Here is a 21,766-nt window from a genome sequence, read left to right on the forward strand (position 1 = left end):
GAGCCGAGGAGCCGACTGGGAGTGAGAAGTCAAAGAGGAAATGTTGTCCACGGAGCAGCACCAGAGAACATTTTCTGCTAGAGTCAGTGAACGTAACTCCACCATGGTTGTTTCTGCAAGTACTGTACGTGTTCAAACTCTAAACACTGAGTAAAAGTTGTGACAGAATTAGACGATGTGGCTCATCGTTGTCTTCCAGAGTCAGAGTGTTCACCTGGTAAATGTCTGGGTGTTTCTATGAAATAAGCAGGTTTCTGGAATGTTTGTCTGAGGCACAGACATGGTAAAACACAGTAATGGTTGGAAAACACCCCCCAGTAACATTTTGTTACTTTAGAAAGTCATCTCAAGACAATACGCAAATTACAAACAGTCCTTAGTTGACTTTTAAATTTAACTAATTAAATCTGATTTCAGCCCGTTTCCCTTTTTGGCTAGTTTAAGTAGTGCTGATGTTTTTAAACACCTTGTAAAGTTCAACCTGCCTGACTGTAACTTTGCTGACCCCGAGCCGTCATCGACGATTCCTAACCCAGAGGCCGTGGGACCTAGATCAGAGAGGGCACGCCTGCTCAACTCAACAAACCTGGTGCCTCAACTTCGAGGAATATTAATGTTTCTACATTAATATTAAAATATTAATTTGAATCCGCTACATATTATACCATGAAAACTTACACGCAGAAAGATCAGATCAGCAGCTCCTTCTTACCTGAGACCTGATCCAGGTTTACAGACCCTCTGTCCCATTGCATCTACTGAGGACCAGTGTCTGCTCCCTGAAGCTCACTTGCTTTTTACTGAAGGCTATTTATAATTATATATTAACAACTTCCATGTACCGGCCGTTTAGTGCAGGGTTAGCGTTAGCGTTGCGCTGCCCAGGTCACAGATATGAATTGCAGTTGCAAGCCAATGACTTCTGTGCCCGGATAAATAGAGGGGTTGTGTCAGAAAGAGCATCCGTTGTAAAAACTTAAAACCAGTAACAACCATGCGAATTATTCACTGCTGACAGGAAATATCCCAAAGGAGTTATGTTTCAATAACGTCCATGTCATGCGACCTAAAGTATATTTATAGAATCTGTTTTTATTTGTCCCACAGATGTCACAACTCTATATTCTGTATTAGTACATGTAAAAAGAGGAATTAAGTCCCATTGGATCACGTGTTCAGTTCCTCTTACTAACAAATAAAACTAATCAGTGTACAAATAAATAATAGAAAAAAAAAACAAAAATACAAATACCCGCCTTTAATATTTCCCCCATCAGTTTAACTACTAAACATTAAAGAACTTTTCTACTTTGACTCTAGTTAACATAACAAGGAGGAGAATGTCTTTTTATCACATTCTAAGGTTAAGATGTGTGCGGAAGATTTGTAGCGAAACAAACTATCAGTTGGTGTGAAAGCTATGATCAAGATTCACTACAGCAATGTCACATTACCTTTAAATGGAGGAAATTCACTCAAGCTCGACGCTCGACAGCCAGAGTGAAAATAAAACAAGGGTGAAGGAATCTGTAACAGTAAATACTTCTCCTTTTCTTGTACTTTTTTTAAGGCATGTTATTTTCAGGCACAACTAAGACAAAGAGAGCATAGAAATAGACAGCAGTATTACCTATTCTGTTCTACTCAAGATTTTTTTTTTAATTACACAAGCACAAGAAATAAAAATGAAATGAGCTTTCTGAACCTGCTAGTTGAGTCTCTTCCTGTCTCTGCCTGAACTGCCCCCCACCCAGCAGACGACTCCATACAGGACTACTGAGGCCACCACAGTGTCATAGAAAGTCCTTAGCAGCTGTCTGCACACACCAAAGGATCTCAGTCTCCTCAGCAGGTGGAGGTGTCTCTGGCCCTTCTAATACAGAGCACCTGTTGTTTTTAGCCAGGCCAGTTTATTGTTTAGATGTTATGTCTGAGCCCTGGATGTTCACCGGTGTGTGTGGTGGAGGGGACCTGAAGTAAGAAACTAGCTTCTTTGTTTTGCCAGTGTTTAAGATTAGGTGGTTGTTCTCACACCAGCCCACAAAGTCAGTCATGCTCAGCACTGTCATCTGAGAACTTCTGCAAGTGACAGTGGTAGGAGTTGTATTTAAAGTCGGATGTGTACAGTGTGAACAGAAAAGGGGGAGAGCACCATCCCCTGAGGTGCCCCCCATGCTGCAGATGGTGGTCCATGCCTGCCACCTCCAGCTTCCTCCTCAGCAGTGATGGCTGGATGGTGTTGAAAGCACTGGAGAAATCAAAAAAACATCTCTCACAGTGCTCCCAGTGGACTCTAGGTGAGACAGGGCCCGATGCTGCAGGTACAATCATAGCACCCCAAAAGTTCTCTACTGTAATTTGTTTCCATTTCTCCTGCGTTATCGCCTAATTTTCAGCATGTAGGACTGCGTGTCACGACTTTTTGGCCTGTAGATGGCGACCGGCTCCCACTCTGGACCTACAATGCTGTAGTGTAACTGTGTTATATAGGCTCATGAAGAAATTCTGTCTTGGACAGCATAGTGGTTAACATGTACAAACATTTTCTCCTGGGTTGGAGACTCAGTGGGAGCAGACGATTATAGTATCTAGTACAACAGTATTTTTAAGTATTTACTAGTTAGGCCAGTTTAGAATTGAAATACGCAGCTACATACTTAGACAGACCGGACTTTCTTCAGTGGTGCGTGTTCCCAACTGCAGCATTCGATTTGTGGCAGGCAAGCCGATGCAGACATGGTGTTGAATGTAGCCATCTGTGTTCGCTGTCGACAGTGTTTTTTTGCTGCAATTTATAAAGTGTATCAGGATGTTCTCAATAGTCACTGGCTGGAGCAGCCAAGGTGGTAAATATTATTACGTAACTGTAGGGGAAGGCATCAGACACTCCTGCCATGCGGTGCTAAAACAATAAATCAGTTGATGATACTGTTTCTATGAATCCTGGATACTATAGTGGTTAAGGTGTGTACCTTCAAAGTTTTTTTCCCCAAGTTTGAGACTTAGTGAGAGCAGTCTTTTGATTTTAATTTCTGAAAAGACAACGTTGGTATCTCTCAGAGGCGTGCGGTGAGGTTCATGGCTGGTGAGGCACAAAGTCCTCTGGAGGCAGATTTTACAAACATAATACCTTTAAAGAGTGTATTTTCACTATTTAATTGTCAGAATGTTGTCAGTATTACTACTGGTCACATTTTACATTTTATTATCATTCCTATCTCACCTAAAAGAACATATTTGGTCTTAAAGTAACATATCTTTAATAGTAGTAAGAGAACCTCAAAGTATTTTTCACAATTCATACTCATTCTAAAGTATAAGGTGTAAATGTTCAAATTTGACCCTCAGTGAAGTTTTATATTGTTTTCAAAACTTTATATACTGCTTTAATCAGTTGTACAGGTATTCTCTTCATTAGGATAATGTCATTCAGTAAGTCTTTTTAGAAAAGAGAAACCCATTTGTGGGGATGCCCTGTGTTAAAGGGTGGTAGCAGCGCCCCCTTCTGGATGAGGCGCAGACCTGTCCAGCCTCCCCTCATGAGTTTTCTCTGTCAGTTTTAGCGCAATCAGAAAAGTAATAATGTCACAAACACATTGATAAACACATTACTAATAAATTCAGATTGTGAGGAAATATGTCAATTTTTAAAGTAAAGGGAAAGAGTTTCAGTTAGAGCTGGCGTTTCTGTGTGTCATTAAGAGACAACTGGATGCGCTGAAGCTGGGGCGTGTCGTTACAGACAGCTCTGCTACATTGAGGGCCTATATTTTTCCTGTGGAAAATTCAGATGTTGCAAATGAATCTGAGCCATTTTCCTACCAAACCGTGAACACACAGATCTCTATATCTGTGTTTTCATGTTCAGTCATACTTTTATTTACATTGCGCTGAGTTCAGCCTGCGATTTTACAGTGGTAGCAGTTTAAAGTTACTAGCGTTTTCACTGCAGTATGGTTATGTCGCCGACTTATATTTTTAATCCTGCAGCCGGCTGAAAAAACTCAGGAAGCTAGTCTCATTTTAACCACCAGGTGGCGCAGCGTCTATTAGAAGCCTCCAATGCACTACAGTGCTCAAATTTAAATGAAGCGCAACGACTCGCTTTCAAATAAATATGATTGCATACACATTGGGTCATTCTACATGACTAGTCATTTTACTGTGTATTCACACATCTTTAAATAGTCTGGGGGTTAAGATGAGTGACTGTTCTGTTGGTTGAGATTCCTTTTCAGTGGTATTGCGATGCAACTCTTTCTTAATTCAATTCAATTCAGGGAGAGAAGCACAACTACTGGAGAGAAAGAGACAAGGTTAGTTAAACATGGGACAATGATGAGAGGTTATTGGACAGAGGAGGTAGAAGGAAACAGAGGAGCTCAGTGTATAAATTAAGTCCCCCAGCAGTCTATGTCTATTGCAACTTAACTAAGAGATGGTTCCTGTGACTATAATACTATATATACTATACTATAAAATACAATAATAATATAATACAATAATTGCCAGTGACCTGAACCATCTCTAACTATAAGCTTTAACAAAAAGGAAGGTTTTAAGCCTAATCTTAAAGGTGGAGAGTGCGTCAGCTTCTCAAACCTGAAGAGGGAGCTGGTTCCAGAGGAGAGGAGCTTGGTAGCTAAAAGCTCTGCCCCCTGTTCTACATTTAAACACTCTAGGAACCACAAGTAGCCCAGCGCTCTGAGAACGAAGTGTTCTGCTGGGAGCATAAGGAACTATGAGGTCTTTAAGATAAGAAGGAGCTTTATCATTGAGTACTTTGTAGGTGAGTAGGAGAATTTTAAATTCTATCCTACATTTTACAGGCAGCCAGCCTAAGTCCTGTCAGAACTCTGGCTGCAGCATTTTGAATAAGCTGTAGGCTGTTTAAGGAGCTGTTAGGACATCCTATGAGTAAGCAGTTACAGTAGTCCAGCCTAGAGGTAACAAATGCATGAATCAGTTTCTCTGCATCGCTCTGAGAGAGGATGCTTCTTATTTTAGCTATATTTAATTATAGTAATATAGTAATAATAATATTAACATGAACAAACTGGAATCTGTTCAACAAATAGGATTTAAACCACCCCAATGCTGTTCCTTTAATCCCGATTCTATGGTTTAGTGTCTGTAATAGAATGTTATGATCAATTGTATCAAATGCAGCACTAAGATCTAACAGGACAAGGACAGAAACTAGACCATTGTCTGAAGCTAATAGAAGATCATTAGTGACTCTAACCAGAGCTGTTTCTGTGCTATGATGTTTTCTAAATCCTGACTGAAAATCTTCGTACAGGTTATTCCCACTCAGGTGGTCAGATAATTGTTTAGCCACGATTTTTTCTAGAATCTTGGAAATAAAGGGTAAATTTGAAATGGGCCTATAGTTGGCTAGTTGTCCAGGGTCAAGGGTTGTTTGTTTCAATAGAGGTTTGACCACAGCCACCTTAAAAGCCTGTGGTACATAGCCTAAATGTAAAGATTGGTTGATTTGATTTAATATGGACGAGCTGATTAAAGGTAGAACTTCTTTGAGTAATCTGGTTGGGATTGGATCTAAAAGACAAGTGGATGACTTGGAAGAGTTGATTATTGAGGTTAACTCCATATGAGTTATGGGGAAGAAGCTGTCTAGGTAAGACAGAGGATTTGGAATATTTAAAGTTGATGGATCTAGACAGTGCTTTCTGTCGTTTGGAAGAAGTCGCTGCTGAATGTTTTTTCTAATGATGATAATTTTATTAGTAAAGTAGTTCATAAAGTCATTGCTGCTGAGATTTAAGGGGATAGTAGACTCAACACAGCTATGACTCTTTGTCAGCCTAGCTACAGTGCTGAAAAGCAACCTGGGGTTGTTTTTGTTTTCCTCAATTAGGGAGGAATAATATGTTTTTCTAGCAGCACAAAGTGCTTTTTTATATTTCATTAGACTGTCCTTCCATGCAATGCAGTTTACGTTTATTTTGTTGGAACGCCATTGTCTTTCTAGTTGTCTAGTCCTTTGCTTTAGGCTGCGGATCTCTGAGTTATACCACGGAGCTAACCTCCTCTGATTCACTGTCTTCTTCTTCAGAGGAGCCACTGTGTCTAACATTGTACGTAGAGAAGCTGCAGCATCATCTACAAGACAGTCAACCTGTTCATAAGGGTTAAGGTGACTGTTCTCTGTGTATCTACAAGACATTGAGACAAAAGATGATGTAATCATCTGCTTGAATCTGGCAACAGCGTTGTCAGATAAACATCTGCTATAGTAACATTTCTTTCCAGCTATTGTAGGGTCAATTGAGCTAAATTCAAAAGTTAATAAGAAATGGTCAGATAACAGAGGGTTTTGGGGAAGAACTATTAAATTATCAATTTCAACCCCATATGTCAGGACAAGATCGAGGGTATGGTTAAAACGATGAGTGGGTTCATTTACATGCTGTGTAAAACCAATAGTGTCTATTAAGGAGTTAAAAGCAGTGCTGAGACAGTTGCTGTCAACATCTACATGAATGTTAAAGTCTCCCACTACAATGACTTTATCTGTGCTAAGGACTAAGTCAGATAGGAATTCCGAGAATTCAGTTAAGAACTCTATAGAGCAGGCGGACGGTAAACAATACAAAACACAACTGGCTTCTGATTTTTAGAGTCTGGGTGAGACAGGCTCAGAGTGAGGCTCTCAAATTAGTTATAACTATGTTTAGGTTTAGGAGTAATTAATAAATCTGATTTATAAAGGGCTGCTACTCCTCCACCTCTACCTGTACTTCTAGGAACATTATAGTTTATGTGACTCATTGGAGTCGACTCATCTAAAGTAACATATTCATCCTGCTGCAGCCAGGTTTCAGTGAGACAGAACAGATCTATGTGATGGTCACTTATCAAGTCATTTATTAAAAAGGATTTAGATGAGAGAGATCTGATATTTAATAAACCACACTTTATTAACTTACTGTTACTTTGTTCTGTAAGAGGAACTGTTTTGTTTATTAAATTCTGGTAAGTCACTCCTCTTTGATTTGTTTGTGACTTGTATAGTTTAGGTGGTCGGGGAGCAGACAGTCTCTATGCGATAACTAAGACTAAGAGTGGGTCACGGCTGTAGAGAACATGCAGAGAGGTGTGTAAGACTGCGACTCTGCGTCCTGGGCTTCACTCTGAGTTGTCTTACGTAACAACATAATTGATGTCTTATTATTTAGTTATTAGTTTTAGTAGTTATTTCTGTTCATTGCAAAGTTCGGAAAGCTCTGTCTAATTTAAGACAGACCTGCACCACAGCAGCAAAACCTTTTGTTTTCATTCATCTCAGCATTTTCGTGTCTTTAGATGTTGTGGCAGCCACAACAGCAGCCACAATATCTGCCAGAACAGCATTATAGATTAGGTAGCTCAAAACCTGCTCAGGTTGTTGTCAGCAGTTGGCTGCTGTCGATGAATAGATGAGTGTGATGTTACTGAGACTCGAAAATACTTACTGGTTACATTATTACAGGCTTTGACAGCCATTGTTCAGTTTAACACCCAAGCCTATCAGAATATAATAATTAAATAATGGTCCTGATATTCATAGCGTAGTCTGAAGATATACATTAGACATTGATTTTTGCAACAATATTAAATTAATTATATGGAAAAGATTTGAGCTGCTGTGTGTCATGTCCTTTGAGAAATTACAAATACAGGAAAAAACAGGAAAGTTTCTGTTGTTTAACCACACTGTAAAACCTGACAATAGGTTAATAGGACTCAAACAAATTGTTGAAACTCAAAAAACTAAAGTAAGCATAACTTCATCTTGTGATGAATCCTTTATTTATGTAGGTTTAACTGATTTTATTGACTTTTTAACGTTAAATAAACAATTTTTAATTGTTTAACTTTACATATTCATTACATGTGACCAAAAGTAGTTCATTTTTTGTCATACATTTTCTTTATTTACTTAAATTGTTAATAATATATAAACTGACCAAAAAGTGTGTGCACCGTGTGTCACGAGATCGGTGTGAACGAAGATGGCAGACCCACACGTACGGCTTTAGGAGACTCGCAGGCTCAGATAGTGGAGGTTTAATATTTTCAAAGATCAGGTACAGACAGAGTTCAGAACCATCTAAGCAGAAAGTACAAAAATGTCAGGCAGGCGGAAGGTCAGAAACAGGCAAACTAGTCAAAACAATTACTGATTATGGCTATACGGTACCATCAGGGATGATCCAGGCTCGACATGGTCAGACAGGCAGAACAAACTAGCAGGCAGGAAATACAGAATGCTGGAACCGAACGAAACTTACAATCTGGCAGGGAACAAAGGAACGTACTGGTGGCTATATACTGAACAACAAAGTCCACTCATCCTCTCAAGGAGGACGAAGCTGCAGCGAGGCGAGACCTAGAAGCCACTGGGCCGGGAGAGCACCACCAGACTCCAGTGGTGAGCAGTGAGCAGTGGGCTCTGGCACCGAAAACAGCCGACTCCCGAGCCCCACGGGGTGTGACGATGTCCTCCAGAAGTAGAGGTCACCGGAACCAGGAGTAGCGCGGCCACCTATGAGACTGGACCGCCAAGAGCGAGGGCAGCCGTGCCTAACCGAGCACCACCAGGCCCTCTGGGAAAGACACCAGCACACAGAAGAGCTTAAGACACAGGATCCCAGGCCAGCGGGGACCAGCCCGGACCCCCAAGAAGGTACCCTCTCGACTACCAGGGACTCCTGAAGCAGTCCTCTCGTGGCCGAAGGAGACAGAGGTACTCTGTGTATGTTTTGGCTATCTGTCTTTGTATGAAGTCTGAAGAAGGTTTGAACCCTTTTAAAAAAATTCTATTTCCCCTCAAACCTCATGGTCCATAGGTGAACCAGAGGTCCGAAACACTTTGTTAGTTCTGGGTAGTGCTCAATATAAGGATGTTTGGGTCTGAGATTAAAGGCTGGAAACACTGGTGGGTTCGCTTCCCGGAGGCGGCCCTGGTGTCTTTCAGTGTGGAGTTTGCACGTTCTCCCCGTGTTTGCATGGGTTCTCTCCGGGTTCTCCGGCTTCCTCCCATTAGGTTGATTGGCTTCTCTCCATTGCCCGTAGGTGTGAGTGTGTGAGTGAATGGTTGTCTGTCTATGTGTTGCCCTGCGATGGACTGGCGACCCGTCCAGGGTGTACCCTGCCTCTCGCCCATAGCCAGCTGGGTTAGACTCCAGCCCCCCCACGACCCCGCATTAGGGAGTAAGCGGTTTAGAAAATGGATGGATGGATGGATGTTAAGTGTCAATATGAAGAACCATAATATCCGGACTATAAGCTGCGACCTTTCTCACTTAATTCTGGTGTTACGTTAAAGCTCTTCAAGAGTCTGCATGTGTTTGATTTGTCACAGAGGAGTGGATTCTTCTTTCTGCCTTAAACAAACGGCTAGTTCCCCAAAAGAAATTGTAAAGATCTTTCACTTATTCTTACGCGCAAACCACACAGGAGTTGCTGCGCCCAATAAACCTGTGAACAACCACCACCTTAAAGAAGTCGAAACAGAAAAGCCTGTCAAACAAGGCACGACCCACAGTAGTTCCCTCCGCTAAGAAGAAAACATCATCGAAACAGCGAAAGAAAGACCCAGAAAGTGTGCGACGACGTAATTGGTCGAGTGCATCAACAGATGGGACGAACAACCCTGAACATGCTGGAACAGATGAACATATGAACATATGATTAACATATGAAAAGCTGTCGAGGCTACATAATGAGAGGGAACTAGTGTGAGTATCTCCGGCCTCTCTAAAAACAGATTTCACTCCACTTACAGCTGATGAGTATACCATCATAGGAGAAACACTTGCTCCTGTCCATCAAGCTTCAGTGAAGGTGTCTGAAGAGAGGTGAGTGTCAGGGTCAAAGGTCATCCCGATGATGAAAATGCTCTATCTTGCACTAGAGTCCCCTTTCTCAAGCATCCTGTCTCATTTACAACACGTTCACTTAGATTTTCATGTTATGATACATGTTCACATTATTTATTGACTTTTTCCAAAAATATGAAAATGAAAATGAAATAAAACTATATAAAATACAATGACTTAAATTATATTATTGTATATACTATGTCATCAAATCAATGTAAGCTGAGTCTGTCAACTAGATGCCTGTAGGGATTTTAAGGACCAGCAGGTATCAGTATTCAGTAACACAGTAGCCATACACTTTATGACGCCTCATATACCCATCACTACATGATTCATACTAGCACAGCTAGCTTCCTGCTCACACATGCTCACTCCTGACCAGAGTGAGGACGTGTTACTTTCTGCTTCACATCTTGTGTCTGATGGATGTAAAGTTTAAAAAAACGTTTACTGAATCTCTTCCTCGGTAGCTTGTAGCCTGTGCATTGCATATATACTGAGTGGAATAACAATAAAGACAGTGCTTTGGGGAAGCACCAGCGTTCTCAGTGGAATCAAGACAGTTGTTAGTCTTCCCTTTTCTGAAACAGTAAGGAGCTGCCAGCTTTCTTTAGTACCGATAGAGAGTAGAGAGTTCTGCCAGGATCTAGGAGCCAGAACTTCTATATCCGGTTTGTCGCTCCACCATGGATTTTGTACCCCAGATGGAGGTAAAGAGAGCTACTTCCCCTTCCAAGAGGGGAAAATGGCTGGAGCCATTGCATGTTCTGGAAATTCTGTTATTCTGTAAATGTAGAACGGGAGGCAGAGCTTTTGGCTACAAAGCTCCTCTCCTCTGCAACCAGCTCCCTCTTCAGGTTCGAGAAGCTGACACACTCTCCACCTTTAAGATCAGGCTTAAAACCTTCCTTTTTGATAAAGCTTATAGTTAGAGATGGTTCAGGTCACTGGCAATGATTGTTAGTCACAGGAACCATCTCTTAGTTAAGCTGCAATAGACACAGACTGCTGGGGGACTTAATTTATACACTGAGCTCCTCTGTTTCCTTCTACCTCTTCTACCCAATAACCTCCCATCATTGTTCTATGTTCAACTAACCTTGTCTCTTTCTCTCCAGTAGTTGTGCTTCTCCCCCGCTCTCTCTCTCTCTCTCTCTCTCTCTCTCTCTCTCTCCTCCACCCTGTCCTCACCTACAGGTATCATGTGCCTGTGCCTGTGTTTAGTCCAATCATTCTGCATGTGTCCAGTCTCAGGCAGGATGGTTGGACCAGTGTCCAGTCTCTGGTCCAACCATCCTGCCTGTGCTCTGTTATTGCTGTTGTTACTTGTTGTTGTTGCTGTGCTTCTCTCTATCCCCTCACCCCAACCGGTCGAGGCAGATGGTTAAAAAGGTGACACTAGTGCTATTTGAAATCCTTGGTAATAATATCTGACTTTTAATTGAGTATGATTGCTATTATGATGTTGATGTTGCGTATCAGTACTTGCATAAAAGGATGGCATGCAAGTAGTGGCAGGTGTTGCAGGGGGTGCGTCTGCTAGACTTTCAACAAAGTCCAACATCTCCTGCACGAGCCGCTCCCTCAAAGCTATGTGAAGGAGGAGTTGTTTCTCATCCTGTGTGCTTTAACAGCTCCTTGTGTAAAATGTAACCGTTCACCACAGAAACATCCATAAATTGGAAAAACAAAGATTTATAACACTTTATGGTTTTATGGCAGATGGTGTGAAAACCCAGGAGTTCATCAGACAAATCTACACCACCCATGATCTTATTGTGGTCCAGAATGGAGTCTGGAGCAGGGATGCGTTTATTCGTCCAAACACCAGCCTTCACTTTCCTCCCGATTGTCTGCTTCATGAAGCTTCATGGACTGTGGAACACATCGTCCTCTGTTTAAAGTCCTTCCAGTTCAAAAACAGCAATTCATTCATTGGTAACTCTCTTCCCACCATCCGCTCATTAATTGGAATATTTTTGAAGGCTGGAAAGTAGCCTTGCAGGCATTTATCATCTCAGTGTAGAGTGGCTTTATTTTGAAAAGCCTGTCGTGCCCACCACAGTTCCTTTTTTTCTCACTTTCTTCATCCTCATCAGGGTCACTTAGATGAAGAAACTGCATGATGGCTTCAAAGCGGCTGTGTGACATGTTACTTAGGAAAAAGACAAGGTAAATGGAAACTGCTGCCTCCAGTAATCTGACCTGTGATGTAAAGGCACAAGGCTAGTGAAAACAGCAATAGACATAAACATGTAGAAGTCCTTGGTTGTGAGAGTTTGCCATTATTACCCCATGCCAGCGTTTATCTTTTTGCTGCATTTGTGTTCTATTTTTAGAATTACTGAAGCTGAGAAAAATTGTTGGAATAAACTGAGGGGAGACCAAGATTTGGTGGTATTAAATGTGGGACCAGGGCTTCTAACTGTCATGAACCTCATACTGTCAGGAGCGATATCCTTCTCTCGATCATGCCATCTGTCCTCTTCAGCCTCAGTGGAAGTGTCCTTTTTTATATTTTGCTTCTTGTTTCCAGCCTTTTTTGCAGCTGGAGCAGAATCTTGCAGAGAGAGGCAGATAAAGCAGATGGTGCCTCATTACTGTAAACACCAATGTGAAAGAATGATAAATACTTTCACTACTAAACGCATACTATAAAACCTACGTAAACATAATACAACTATTTCTGCTGTTGGAAGCAGTTCTACCTTCAGAAAAGGCTGGCTAGCAGGTTGTCGAAGGTGTAGGGGGGTGGGGGTGGGGGACTTCTGCTGGGCTTTTATTAAACTCAACATCTACTCGTGAAGTACCTGAAGAACCACTACTACTATAGTTTATAGAATAAGAGCACGCCTAGAAAAAGTCAATAGCATTAACTTTTATTGTTAATGGGGCCACACGCAAAACTCATGGTGAACATGTGAATAATCTGACTTTTGGAAAAAACAAGTGATTTAAACAGTCAAAGACTGTATACTAAATGGGAAACTCGTGGGATCACATGTTGAAACAATAAAAACATTGTCTGCAAATCGATATTGTATAACTAAATATAGTGATAGTGGCAGCAGGCAAAAACATCTAGATCATGTAGATGTAAAGTACGTATGTAACTCACATATTCAAATATTAGTCTTTTAAATTAGTCTTTAATCATTTATGTGACACGACTCACTCAAAATAACTGGTCTTATTGGTTTATGCGTAAAGCAAACAAAAATAAAACACTACGATTTAACGGAAAAAAAACTTGGCTGTAGATCTTTAGTAAGCGATTTCATAGAAATAAATAACGTGCTTGTTTGTAATGACACAGGATCGTCTTCAGTGGAAGTAGCGGCTCTGAAAAGAGCCTTTATGTTTGTTATGGAGCGGACAGTTCAAGCCCTCTCCCCGCGGATGCGCCGGGCCAGCTGGATGTCTTTGGGCATGATGGTGACCCTCTTGGCGTGGATGGCGCACAGGTTGGTGTCCTCGAACAGACCGACCAGATAAGCCTCGCTGGCCTCCTGCAGAGCCATGACGGCAGAGCTCTGGAAGCGCAGGTCGGTCTTGAAGTCCTGGGCGATCTCCCTGACCAGGCGCTGGAAGGGCAGTTTACGGATCAGGAGCTCGGTGGACTTCTGGTAGCGACGAATCTCTCTGAGAGCCACGGTACCGGGCCTGTAGCGGTGAGGCTTCTTAACGCCGCCGGTGGCCGGGGCGCTCTTACGGGCAGCCTTGGTGGCCAGCTGCTTCCTGGGAGCTTTGCCTCCGGTGGATTTACGTGCGGTTTGTTTAGTTCTGGCCATTTTGTTCCAACGCTCATGAGTCAGTAAGAACATGAAGCTAAGCTCATCACACGTCACCGACTCACTGCTCAAACTCACATAGTTGTTAATGTCAGTGATTTTACACTCAGTATGTGAAAGCTTACAGTCAATACATGAGCATGTACGTCTACACCCAAAGACAGACAGCCTCAAAATAACTGATTGGCAGTAGTTCTCAAACTACTGTGATGATAATGTTGTTACTAACAGGTGAAGTGCTAAACTTTACACAGAATAATATGACATGGTTCCAGTTCATGTTTGCATGTGCCTTGCCAGAGTGAGGCAAACACAAAGCACCAGGAAGTAAAGTTATAACAGCATAACGACGTTTAAATATCGTGAACTTATTCAACATAAACAAAACCATGTGAATCAGAAGTTGTAAAAATATTGCAGGATAAGAAACCTTCTGAAAGGATAAGAGCTGGTTGATTAGCACAGGGAGGCTCCCTGTCAGGGCCGTGGTATCTTGGAGCTGCTACGTGAAAACAAAGCAGTGTCCCATGATCTACTGCGACGAGGATGAAACCCAGCAACATCTCCTAATTGACTGCTATCGAGCGCAGGAGGTCCGGTTTAGGCTGAAAGGCCTGGGTCCAGACTTTGAAATAAGTTATAACTCTGTTCTGTGTGGGATACTGGAAGAGACATGGACTCCACAAAAAGCTGAACCATTCCAGGGGATCATCTCCATGGTTACAACTCGACTTTGGTAAACAAGATACATTATGGTTTTAAAACAGACAGTTATTGATAATGACACTTCAAAATCTAAGAAGACATAGAACTGTGGACAAACGCAAATCTCTCCATGGCATTTACTGGACATGTGAATATGCTCTTTTTCTCTTGTTTTAGTCAAATTCTTATTAGGTCTGCAAAGTAATTTAGATATCGTGGCATCATCACTGTTAAGCGCATTATAATTATATTCTAATGGTTGGTATTTTTATTATGAAGATGATTGCTGAGATTGAAGGTAATACTAGTGCTATTCAAAATCCATGGTAATAATATCTTGTCTTTTAATTGAAAATTGTAGCTATTATGATGTTGATGAGTATGTGATATTGTACTGATAATGTGCATTTTTATTTATTGAATTGTTTACTGTTGTTTGGAAATTTTGTGTATTAATTTTGTTATTTCAATAAAGTTGTATAAAGCAAACCCAAAAGGACAAACGGACATAAAGTGTGCTACACACATAACCAGAAGACAAATACACACACATGGGGGAGCCCCAGCACTAAGCAGGCTGCTACACAAGTAGTGATACTGTAGCGGTCCAGGAGTAGACCCACCTACCCAGGATTATGGGTGTAACTGGGATCAGGGTTACCAGTGTTTGTGTGTTTTGTTTTGTGTGTCAGTGCCCTGTGGCCTGTGTGGAGGATATGTGTGAGTGATCTTATGGTGCTGAGGTGCATTTAAGTGTCAGTCGGTGGAGATGTTTGAAAGTTGAGTCATGTTAACTGAATTCCTGTTGTGTTCAAACAAGGCCTTTGTCATTCAGATGGAGACACACTGCTGAAACTTATGGTGTGTGAGTGTGGGAATTGAATTTAGTTCTAACTATTAGTCATAGTATCATACCAATAATAAATAAATAGAGTCAGTTCATTTGCATTGTCAGTGCAAGGATTTATTCATGTCCATTGTTGTATATTTTAGTTTGTTTTAATACTATTATACATCTTCTTTACAGAGTTTAACTGTTAACTGTGCATCCATGTCTATTCCAGTGTCTTATTATCAAGCTGCAAGTCATTTCTAAATTCAGGACTTTCAGCATGTTCCAGACTTCCTGGACCCTGTGACAGTCAATTAGCAGACGCTGCTGAGACTCATCTTCATCACAATGCATCATGGGACACTGACTAGTTGATACATTGTGGCTCCATGAAATCACAGTCCTGACTGGAAGTTCCTCTCACTCATCAGCCAACGGTTTCTCCTGTTCTGAGCTCCTTATTCTAAACTATCCTCAGTTTTTACACCTTTGTACAGTGTTTGTATTGAATAATATCACCACATCTAAAGTTTGTTATTGTGTTATAAATGTGTTGATCCGTGTTGATATTTGTTCACATGTGTTACAAATACACCTACAAACGTGACGCACTTCAGCAGCTGAGGCTGATTGGACCTTTAACATGGGAATATAGCCCCATTGACCAAGGCCTGCTCAACCTGGATCTGAGGCCAGACATTAACTCAACTATGGAGGAGGTCAAACTCATACCACACATGTGTTAATAAATACATTTAATAAGGAGCACAAATAATAAAGACAAAACATTAACTAATAATCACTGCATGACAGGACAAAGCAGCTAACACGAAAGGCTAAAAGCTGAATAAACAAACAGAAATTACACAAACCCAAAATCACTGCAAAGGCAGGAAGACAAATCTAACATAAATACTGCACACACAGGTGACAACAACAATACAACATCACAAACAAAGCACAGACAAACCTTCGTCAAACTCATCGTCTTCATGAGTATCGTGTGTTTGCTGCCACAACAAAAGCTTCCGTTTATTTCAACACGACCTTTGACTGATGCTGGTTCGACTTTCACTCTCTGAACGAACATGTGGAGCAGCAGGAAAACGGTTCTGGTGGTGGTTCGATCCAGTTTCAGTGAATTTAGGACAGAAATGATCAGAGTAGCGCTGCTCCGGACGCGAAGTAGCTGAGTTCTGAAGGCTCCACAGACGGAACGCAGCCACCGACCGAGCTCCACACGATCTGGACATGAAGACACACGTGTCCGTTGTCGGCTCCCTTCACTGTCCGCCTTCAGCGCTTCTCTCTCGGTGACTTTTAGCGGTTTAATCGGTACAGAGAAAACACAAGTGTCCCGATGTCACAGCGCCCAGATGAGCTCGAGCCGACTGAGTCTCCACGGTTCTCATGTTGTGTTTATGGGCCGCCTCCTGGTCAGGATTCTTTACACTCTGACTCTAGTATCGTGAGGAGGAAGCTACTTTGACAAAATGGCAGAAGAAGCTCCAGCTCCAGCACCGGCCAAAGCCGCAAAAAAGAAGGCCACCAAACCCAAGAAGAGCGGCCCCAGCGTGCGCGAGCTGATCGTTAAAGCCGTATCCGAGTCCAAGGAGCGGACCGGCGTGTCCATTGTCGCCCTGAAGAAGGCTCTGGCTGCCGGAGGCTACGACGTAGAGAAGAACAATTCTCGGGTCAAGATCGCTATCAAGAACCTGGTCAGTAAAGAAATCCTGATCCAGACCAAGGGAACCGGCGCGTCCGGCTCCTTCAAGATCAACAAGAAGACCGACACCAAGCCCAAGAAGACAGCGGCCAAGAAGCCAGCTCCCGCAGCCAAGAAGCCCGCAGCCGCTAAGAAGCCCAAAGCAGCGGCAGCAAAGAAGCCGGCGGCCGCTAAGAAGTCCCCGAAGAAGGCGAAGAAGCCCGCAGCGGCCAAGAAGGCGGCCAAGAGCCCGAAGAAGACGGCAAAGAGCCCGAAGAAGACGGCAAAGAGCCCCAAGAAGGCAGCAAAAAGCCCCAAGAAGGTGGTGAAGAAGGCCGCTGCTGCCAAGAAGGCTCCGGCCAAGAAGGCAGCGAAGCCCAAAGCCAAGAAGACCGCGGCCAAGAAGAAGTGAGCGGCTCGGTCCACAACTGTTCTGACACAAAGGCTCTTTTCAGAGCCAACACTTCAACTGGAGAGCAAATCCTGTTCAACAGCGGGAAGACGCAGTAAAGCAGAGTGTGTTGTGACTTTATTACTTTTACTGCATTAAGTTTCACAACATACAAGCACATCCATCATCACATTATCCAAAAATGGAAAATCACAATAATAACAATAAAAACAAAGGAAGCAGCAACACCGTCATAATTACTGACCTACTACACACTTTAACTATAGAGAGGGGATTTATTTCTGTCTTCTCCCTATCTCTCTCTGTATTTGCACTGTGTAATGTTTGTTTTAGTACCGTGTTACTTTTTTTCTAAAGTAGCGATGAGTTCCAGATGTTCTGGTGACCATTTCTCTTCCAGGGTCTCATACATTATGAACGTGATGATGACGATCCACAGTAAATTTATTGTGTCCCCATTTCCTACAAAGTACATCTGAGTCATTTTAGCGCTTTTGGCATCGCGTTAAACACTTAATGATTTCGAAAAATGTCAAACACTGAAATACATTTTGCATCCTGTTGCATTCAAAGAGATACAAATTAATATAAAACTAAATAACAATTGTATATTTAATTAGTGTTCATGCTCTGTGGAAAAGAATAATGAGTTAGTTATGATTAGTAATTGGCATGTACATTTTTCTATACTTATGAGCCCACATGAAGCTTACAGTGGCTTTTCAGAAAGGACACAATTAATGACGATAGGTTTTTACATGTATTAGATTACTATTGATATGTTATGTTGTATTCAAATGTGCTATTGAGTGTTTTGATCAAATAATCAAAAGATTATTTCATAAAGAAAGACCATCGGGTGACGCACATTGACGTTGACGTAAACTTTAACAGACTTTATCGAATGAAACGGCTCCCGCCCCTGTCTCCACTCACGTCCTCACACCGTGAATATAAACCAGACTCTCCGCTACCATCTTCATTCTACCAGCTGGTAGTCAGTGATTAACCATGAGTGGGCGGGGCAAAGGCGGAAAAGGACTCGGTAAGGGAGGCGCCAAGCGTCACCGTAAAGTTCTCCGTGATAACATCCAGGGCATCACCAAGCCCGCGATCCGCCGTCTGGCTCGCCGAGGTGGAGTCAAGCGTATCTCGGGTTTGATCTACGAGGAGACTCGCGGCGTGCTCAAAGTTTTCCTGGAGAACGTGATCCGTGACGCCGTGACTTACACCGAACACGCCAAGAGGAAGACGGTGACCGCCATGGACGTGGTCTACGCCCTGAAGAGGCAGGGACGCACTCTGTACGGCTTCGGAAGCTAAACTCGAAACAACCAAAGGCTCTTTTAAGAGCCACTCACTCCGCTATGAGCTGCTTCCTCGTTTGAACTACAGTGTAAGAAATGTTATACTTCATCTTGAGACAAGTGTAGCGGTGCTCATCGTGTTTAATGTTTAGGTATCATTCCTAACTGATGTGAATCAAATTGACTGGTCTCAAATTTAAAGCGTTTTCTGTACAGAATCTCTGCTTGACTTAAGTTACAGAAGCCTCAGTTTATTACTGACCCAAAAGGGAAAAATGTTGGTCTAAGAACAGAAATGCTGAAAGAAGGGACCAGATACAAAGTAACCATACAGAAAAAGCCACAGGTTCCTACATCAAGCATTGGCCACTAGTTGTACATGATGATATATCAGCATACATACATTCGTCATCTGGACGGAGACCCTTCTCTATGTAAGAAGCATATTTCATGAGGAGCTGTGATGTCACATTTACAAAGAAGGCAGCACAAACCAAGTAGGTCAGATAACTGTGAATGAATCTGTACAGTAGATTTGTGTCCTAGGATCAGCAATACATAATACTAATCCTCCTCCTCTTTCTAAGTTATTCCTGAGGTAAAAGACCAAAGGAAGAGGTGCCAGGTCTGATGTTTTCTGTTTTGTATGTAGGTCTTTTTGTGTTTATAAATCCATGATTCAAGTGGAGCTGCAGGTTTTCTAAAAATAAAAATCCTTCTAGCAGCTGTACAATATGGTTCATTCAGTTCTTTGCAGTGAGTGGATAAATTAAACGGTATCATACTAATATTTATTTTACTCTAACAGTTGTGTTCAAACGTATAATCAATATACAATATAAAGACAATGACGCTAAATTCCTCTATGAAAGGAAGTCAACTGCCCAGTCTCTTGTTTCCACGGAAACTGAACTCGCCCGCGGATGAGCTCAGCCAATCACGGCATGGGGAGCACACAGCCGAGTTTGCATTCAGTCTGTATAAGAATAGCAGCTCTAGTTCCACACAGCACATTCATTTGTTACAAAACTGCGTCAACAATGCCTGAACCCGCCAAGGCTGCGCCCAAGAAGGGCTCCAAGAAAGCCGTGACCAAGACCGCCGCTAAAGGCGGCAAGAAGAAGAGGAAGACCCGCAAGGAGAGCTACGCCATCTACGTGTACAAGGTGCTGAAGCAGGTCCACCCCGACACCGGTATCTCCTCCAAGGCCATGAGCATCATGAACTCGTTCGTCAGCGACATCTTCGAGCGCATCGCCGGCGAAGCCTCCCGCCTGGCGCACTACAACAAGCGCTCCACCATCACCTCCAGGGAGATCCAGACCGCCGTCAGGCTGCTGCTGCCCGGGGAGCTGGCCAAGCACGCGGTGTCCGAGGGCACCAAGGCGGTGACCAAGTACACCAGCTCCAAGTAGACGCTGCTACGAGCACCAGAAAACACAAAGGCTCTTTTAAGAGCCACACACTGAACTGAAGAACAATAGACCTGTTGTCAGTTTTTTTTTTACGTGTTTGGGGATTGTTGTCATGGTTACATTATTAGTAATTGTGAGCTGAGGCATATAACCACTTCAGCCAAATACGGTTCAATCTCTGGAAAGCTTCATGTGCACAGGAAGCCACCTAGTGGCGAAGTGTGTAATCACAGGCAGCTGTATCTGAACCACATCATGCGTGATGCATTGAATTGAACTGTGCCTGTTATGTCTCTTGAAAAGGACTATGAATCACAAAGTGATACAAATACATATTATTATACATAAATCACAAGTCCATGAACATATTTTAATGTATTGTTCCAAATATTATCACAATATGGCAGGTTAAGCTGTTTGCCTGATTATGACCACGTCATTTTCAGAAAGAGGACAGTGAAAGTGTTATGCTTGTGTAACTTGGCCAATTATTTACAGGACAGAGGAAAGTTATTCATTTTTGTTCAGAAACAAAAAATCCCCACACGGGAAATCCTCCTTTTCATCGCTGGCTCCATTCTATCACAACTCCTCCTGTCCTCACTCCACTCAACTGACTCTAAACTGTATCAACGCTAATTAACATCTTGAATGGAGTTTGAGGAGTTTATTTCGCTTTCAAAACTGGCGGCACAACCCGAACCGCTTCCTGAATCAGTCACGTGGAGGCTTCACGCGTCATAATTTTCAGCTCCTCCTCTAAATAAAACAGGCGCTTAAGCGCGCAACGCGGAAACGTGCATGTAGCACAAATACATGGGTGAGTATTTGATTTAAGAAAGAGTCAATGCAGTTCGTTTATATCTGTTCCTGAAGAAAGTTAATAACTGCATGTTCATAGAGTTGCCAAAAAAATCCACACATTCATTACAGAATCACTGACTAAACCCCGTCAGCAGCTGAATATGTTGGAAATAGTGAATCATGTAAATTAAAGAAAGAAGAACAAGTCTGACAAACAACAAAAGATCAACATCAATTCCTGTGTCACTGAACCAGAAACAGTTAATGAACCGTCATCATCATTAAAATACACAATTGTAGCTTCCAACCAATTTTTTAAAGTTCACATGATGTAACTGATGCCTTAGTGAATGTGTGTCTGCTCTGCCTTTGTGTTCATGGCTGTTGGCTTCAACCTAACATGTAGTTACTTTTTAAATACAACTTTATACAAAAAAGCACATTAAATACATAACATTCCACTTCTGCAATATACAACTAATATATAAATACTTCACATGTGCACTCATATATATACATTCTAACATCCATATACACTCAATATCTCAATAATACAATTTTACATTCTTAAAAGAAGGCAAGGCAATATTAATTGAGATTAAGAATTACAGTAACATAATATTTTTACCATTAAATAACATCTTAATAATAATTAAACAATAAAATTATATTGCATGTAGTGGTGGCAATACTAAGAATAGGGAAATTAAAATCAGACAAAGAACAAACATTAAGATTAAATATTTACAAATCCAACAAGTGCCATGGAAGCTTACGTTTGTTATTGTTCTTTGTCTCCTTAATTCTTGGAGTGTTTGTTTTATAACTGTGTCACTATCAATTACGGTTTGATTTATAAACATTATGCACCTTGTTTTCCAGAGTCGAACAGTGACCATGGAGAT

At 41.9% G+C, this 21,766-nt stretch overlaps 4 protein-coding genes across 4 annotated transcripts; 3 read left to right on the plus strand and 1 right to left on the minus strand.

Moving 5' to 3' along the window:
- Nucleotides 1-13,169: 13,169 nt before the first annotated feature.
- On the minus strand, nt 13,170-13,690 carry LOC114863113 (histone H3). The gene has a single exon (XM_029163957.3). The coding sequence runs from the start codon at nt 13,679-13,681 to the stop codon at nt 13,271-13,273; it is 411 nt and encodes a 136-aa protein (XP_029019790.1). The 5' UTR covers nt 13,682-13,690; the 3' UTR covers nt 13,170-13,270.
- Nucleotides 13,691-16,677: 2,987 nt separating this feature from the next.
- On the plus strand, nt 16,678-17,454 carry LOC114863102 (histone H1-like). The gene has a single exon (XM_029163945.3). The coding sequence runs from the start codon at nt 16,712-16,714 to the stop codon at nt 17,333-17,335; it is 624 nt and encodes a 207-aa protein (XP_029019778.1). The 5' UTR covers nt 16,678-16,711; the 3' UTR covers nt 17,336-17,454.
- Nucleotides 17,455-18,335: 881 nt separating this feature from the next.
- LOC114863135 (histone H4) lies at nt 18,336-18,665 on the plus strand. The gene has a single exon (XM_029163983.3). It carries the CDS (start codon nt 18,347-18,349, stop codon nt 18,656-18,658), a length of 312 nt encoding a protein of 103 aa, XP_029019816.1. The 5' UTR covers nt 18,336-18,346; the 3' UTR covers nt 18,659-18,665.
- Nucleotides 18,666-19,670: 1,005 nt separating this feature from the next.
- Nucleotides 19,671-20,107, plus strand: LOC114863128 (histone H2B 1/2). Its single transcript, XM_029163975.3, has one exon. The coding sequence runs from the start codon at nt 19,683-19,685 to the stop codon at nt 20,055-20,057; it is 375 nt and encodes a 124-aa protein (XP_029019808.1). The 5' UTR covers nt 19,671-19,682; the 3' UTR covers nt 20,058-20,107.
- The last annotated feature ends 1,659 nt before the right edge of the window (nt 20,108-21,766 follow it).

The sequence above is a fragment of the Betta splendens genome, chromosome 9 (genome assembly GCF_900634795.4).
Source record: "Betta splendens chromosome 9, fBetSpl5.4, whole genome shotgun sequence".
Lineage (NCBI taxonomy): Eukaryota > Metazoa > Chordata > Actinopteri > Anabantiformes > Osphronemidae > Betta > Betta splendens.

What these genes read in the sequence shown, in the direction of transcription:
- LOC114863113 (XM_029163957.3), bottom strand. Translation starts at nt 13,681, where the DNA reads ATGGCCAGAACTAAACAAACCGCACGTAAATCCACCGGAGGCAAAGCT.
- LOC114863102 (XM_029163945.3), top strand. Translation starts at nt 16,712, where the DNA reads ATGGCAGAAGAAGCTCCAGCTCCAGCACCGGCCAAAGCCGCAAAAAAG.
- LOC114863135 (XM_029163983.3), top strand. Translation starts at nt 18,347, where the DNA reads ATGAGTGGGCGGGGCAAAGGCGGAAAAGGACTCGGTAAGGGAGGCGCC.
- LOC114863128 (XM_029163975.3), top strand. Translation starts at nt 19,683, where the DNA reads ATGCCTGAACCCGCCAAGGCTGCGCCCAAGAAGGGCTCCAAGAAAGCC.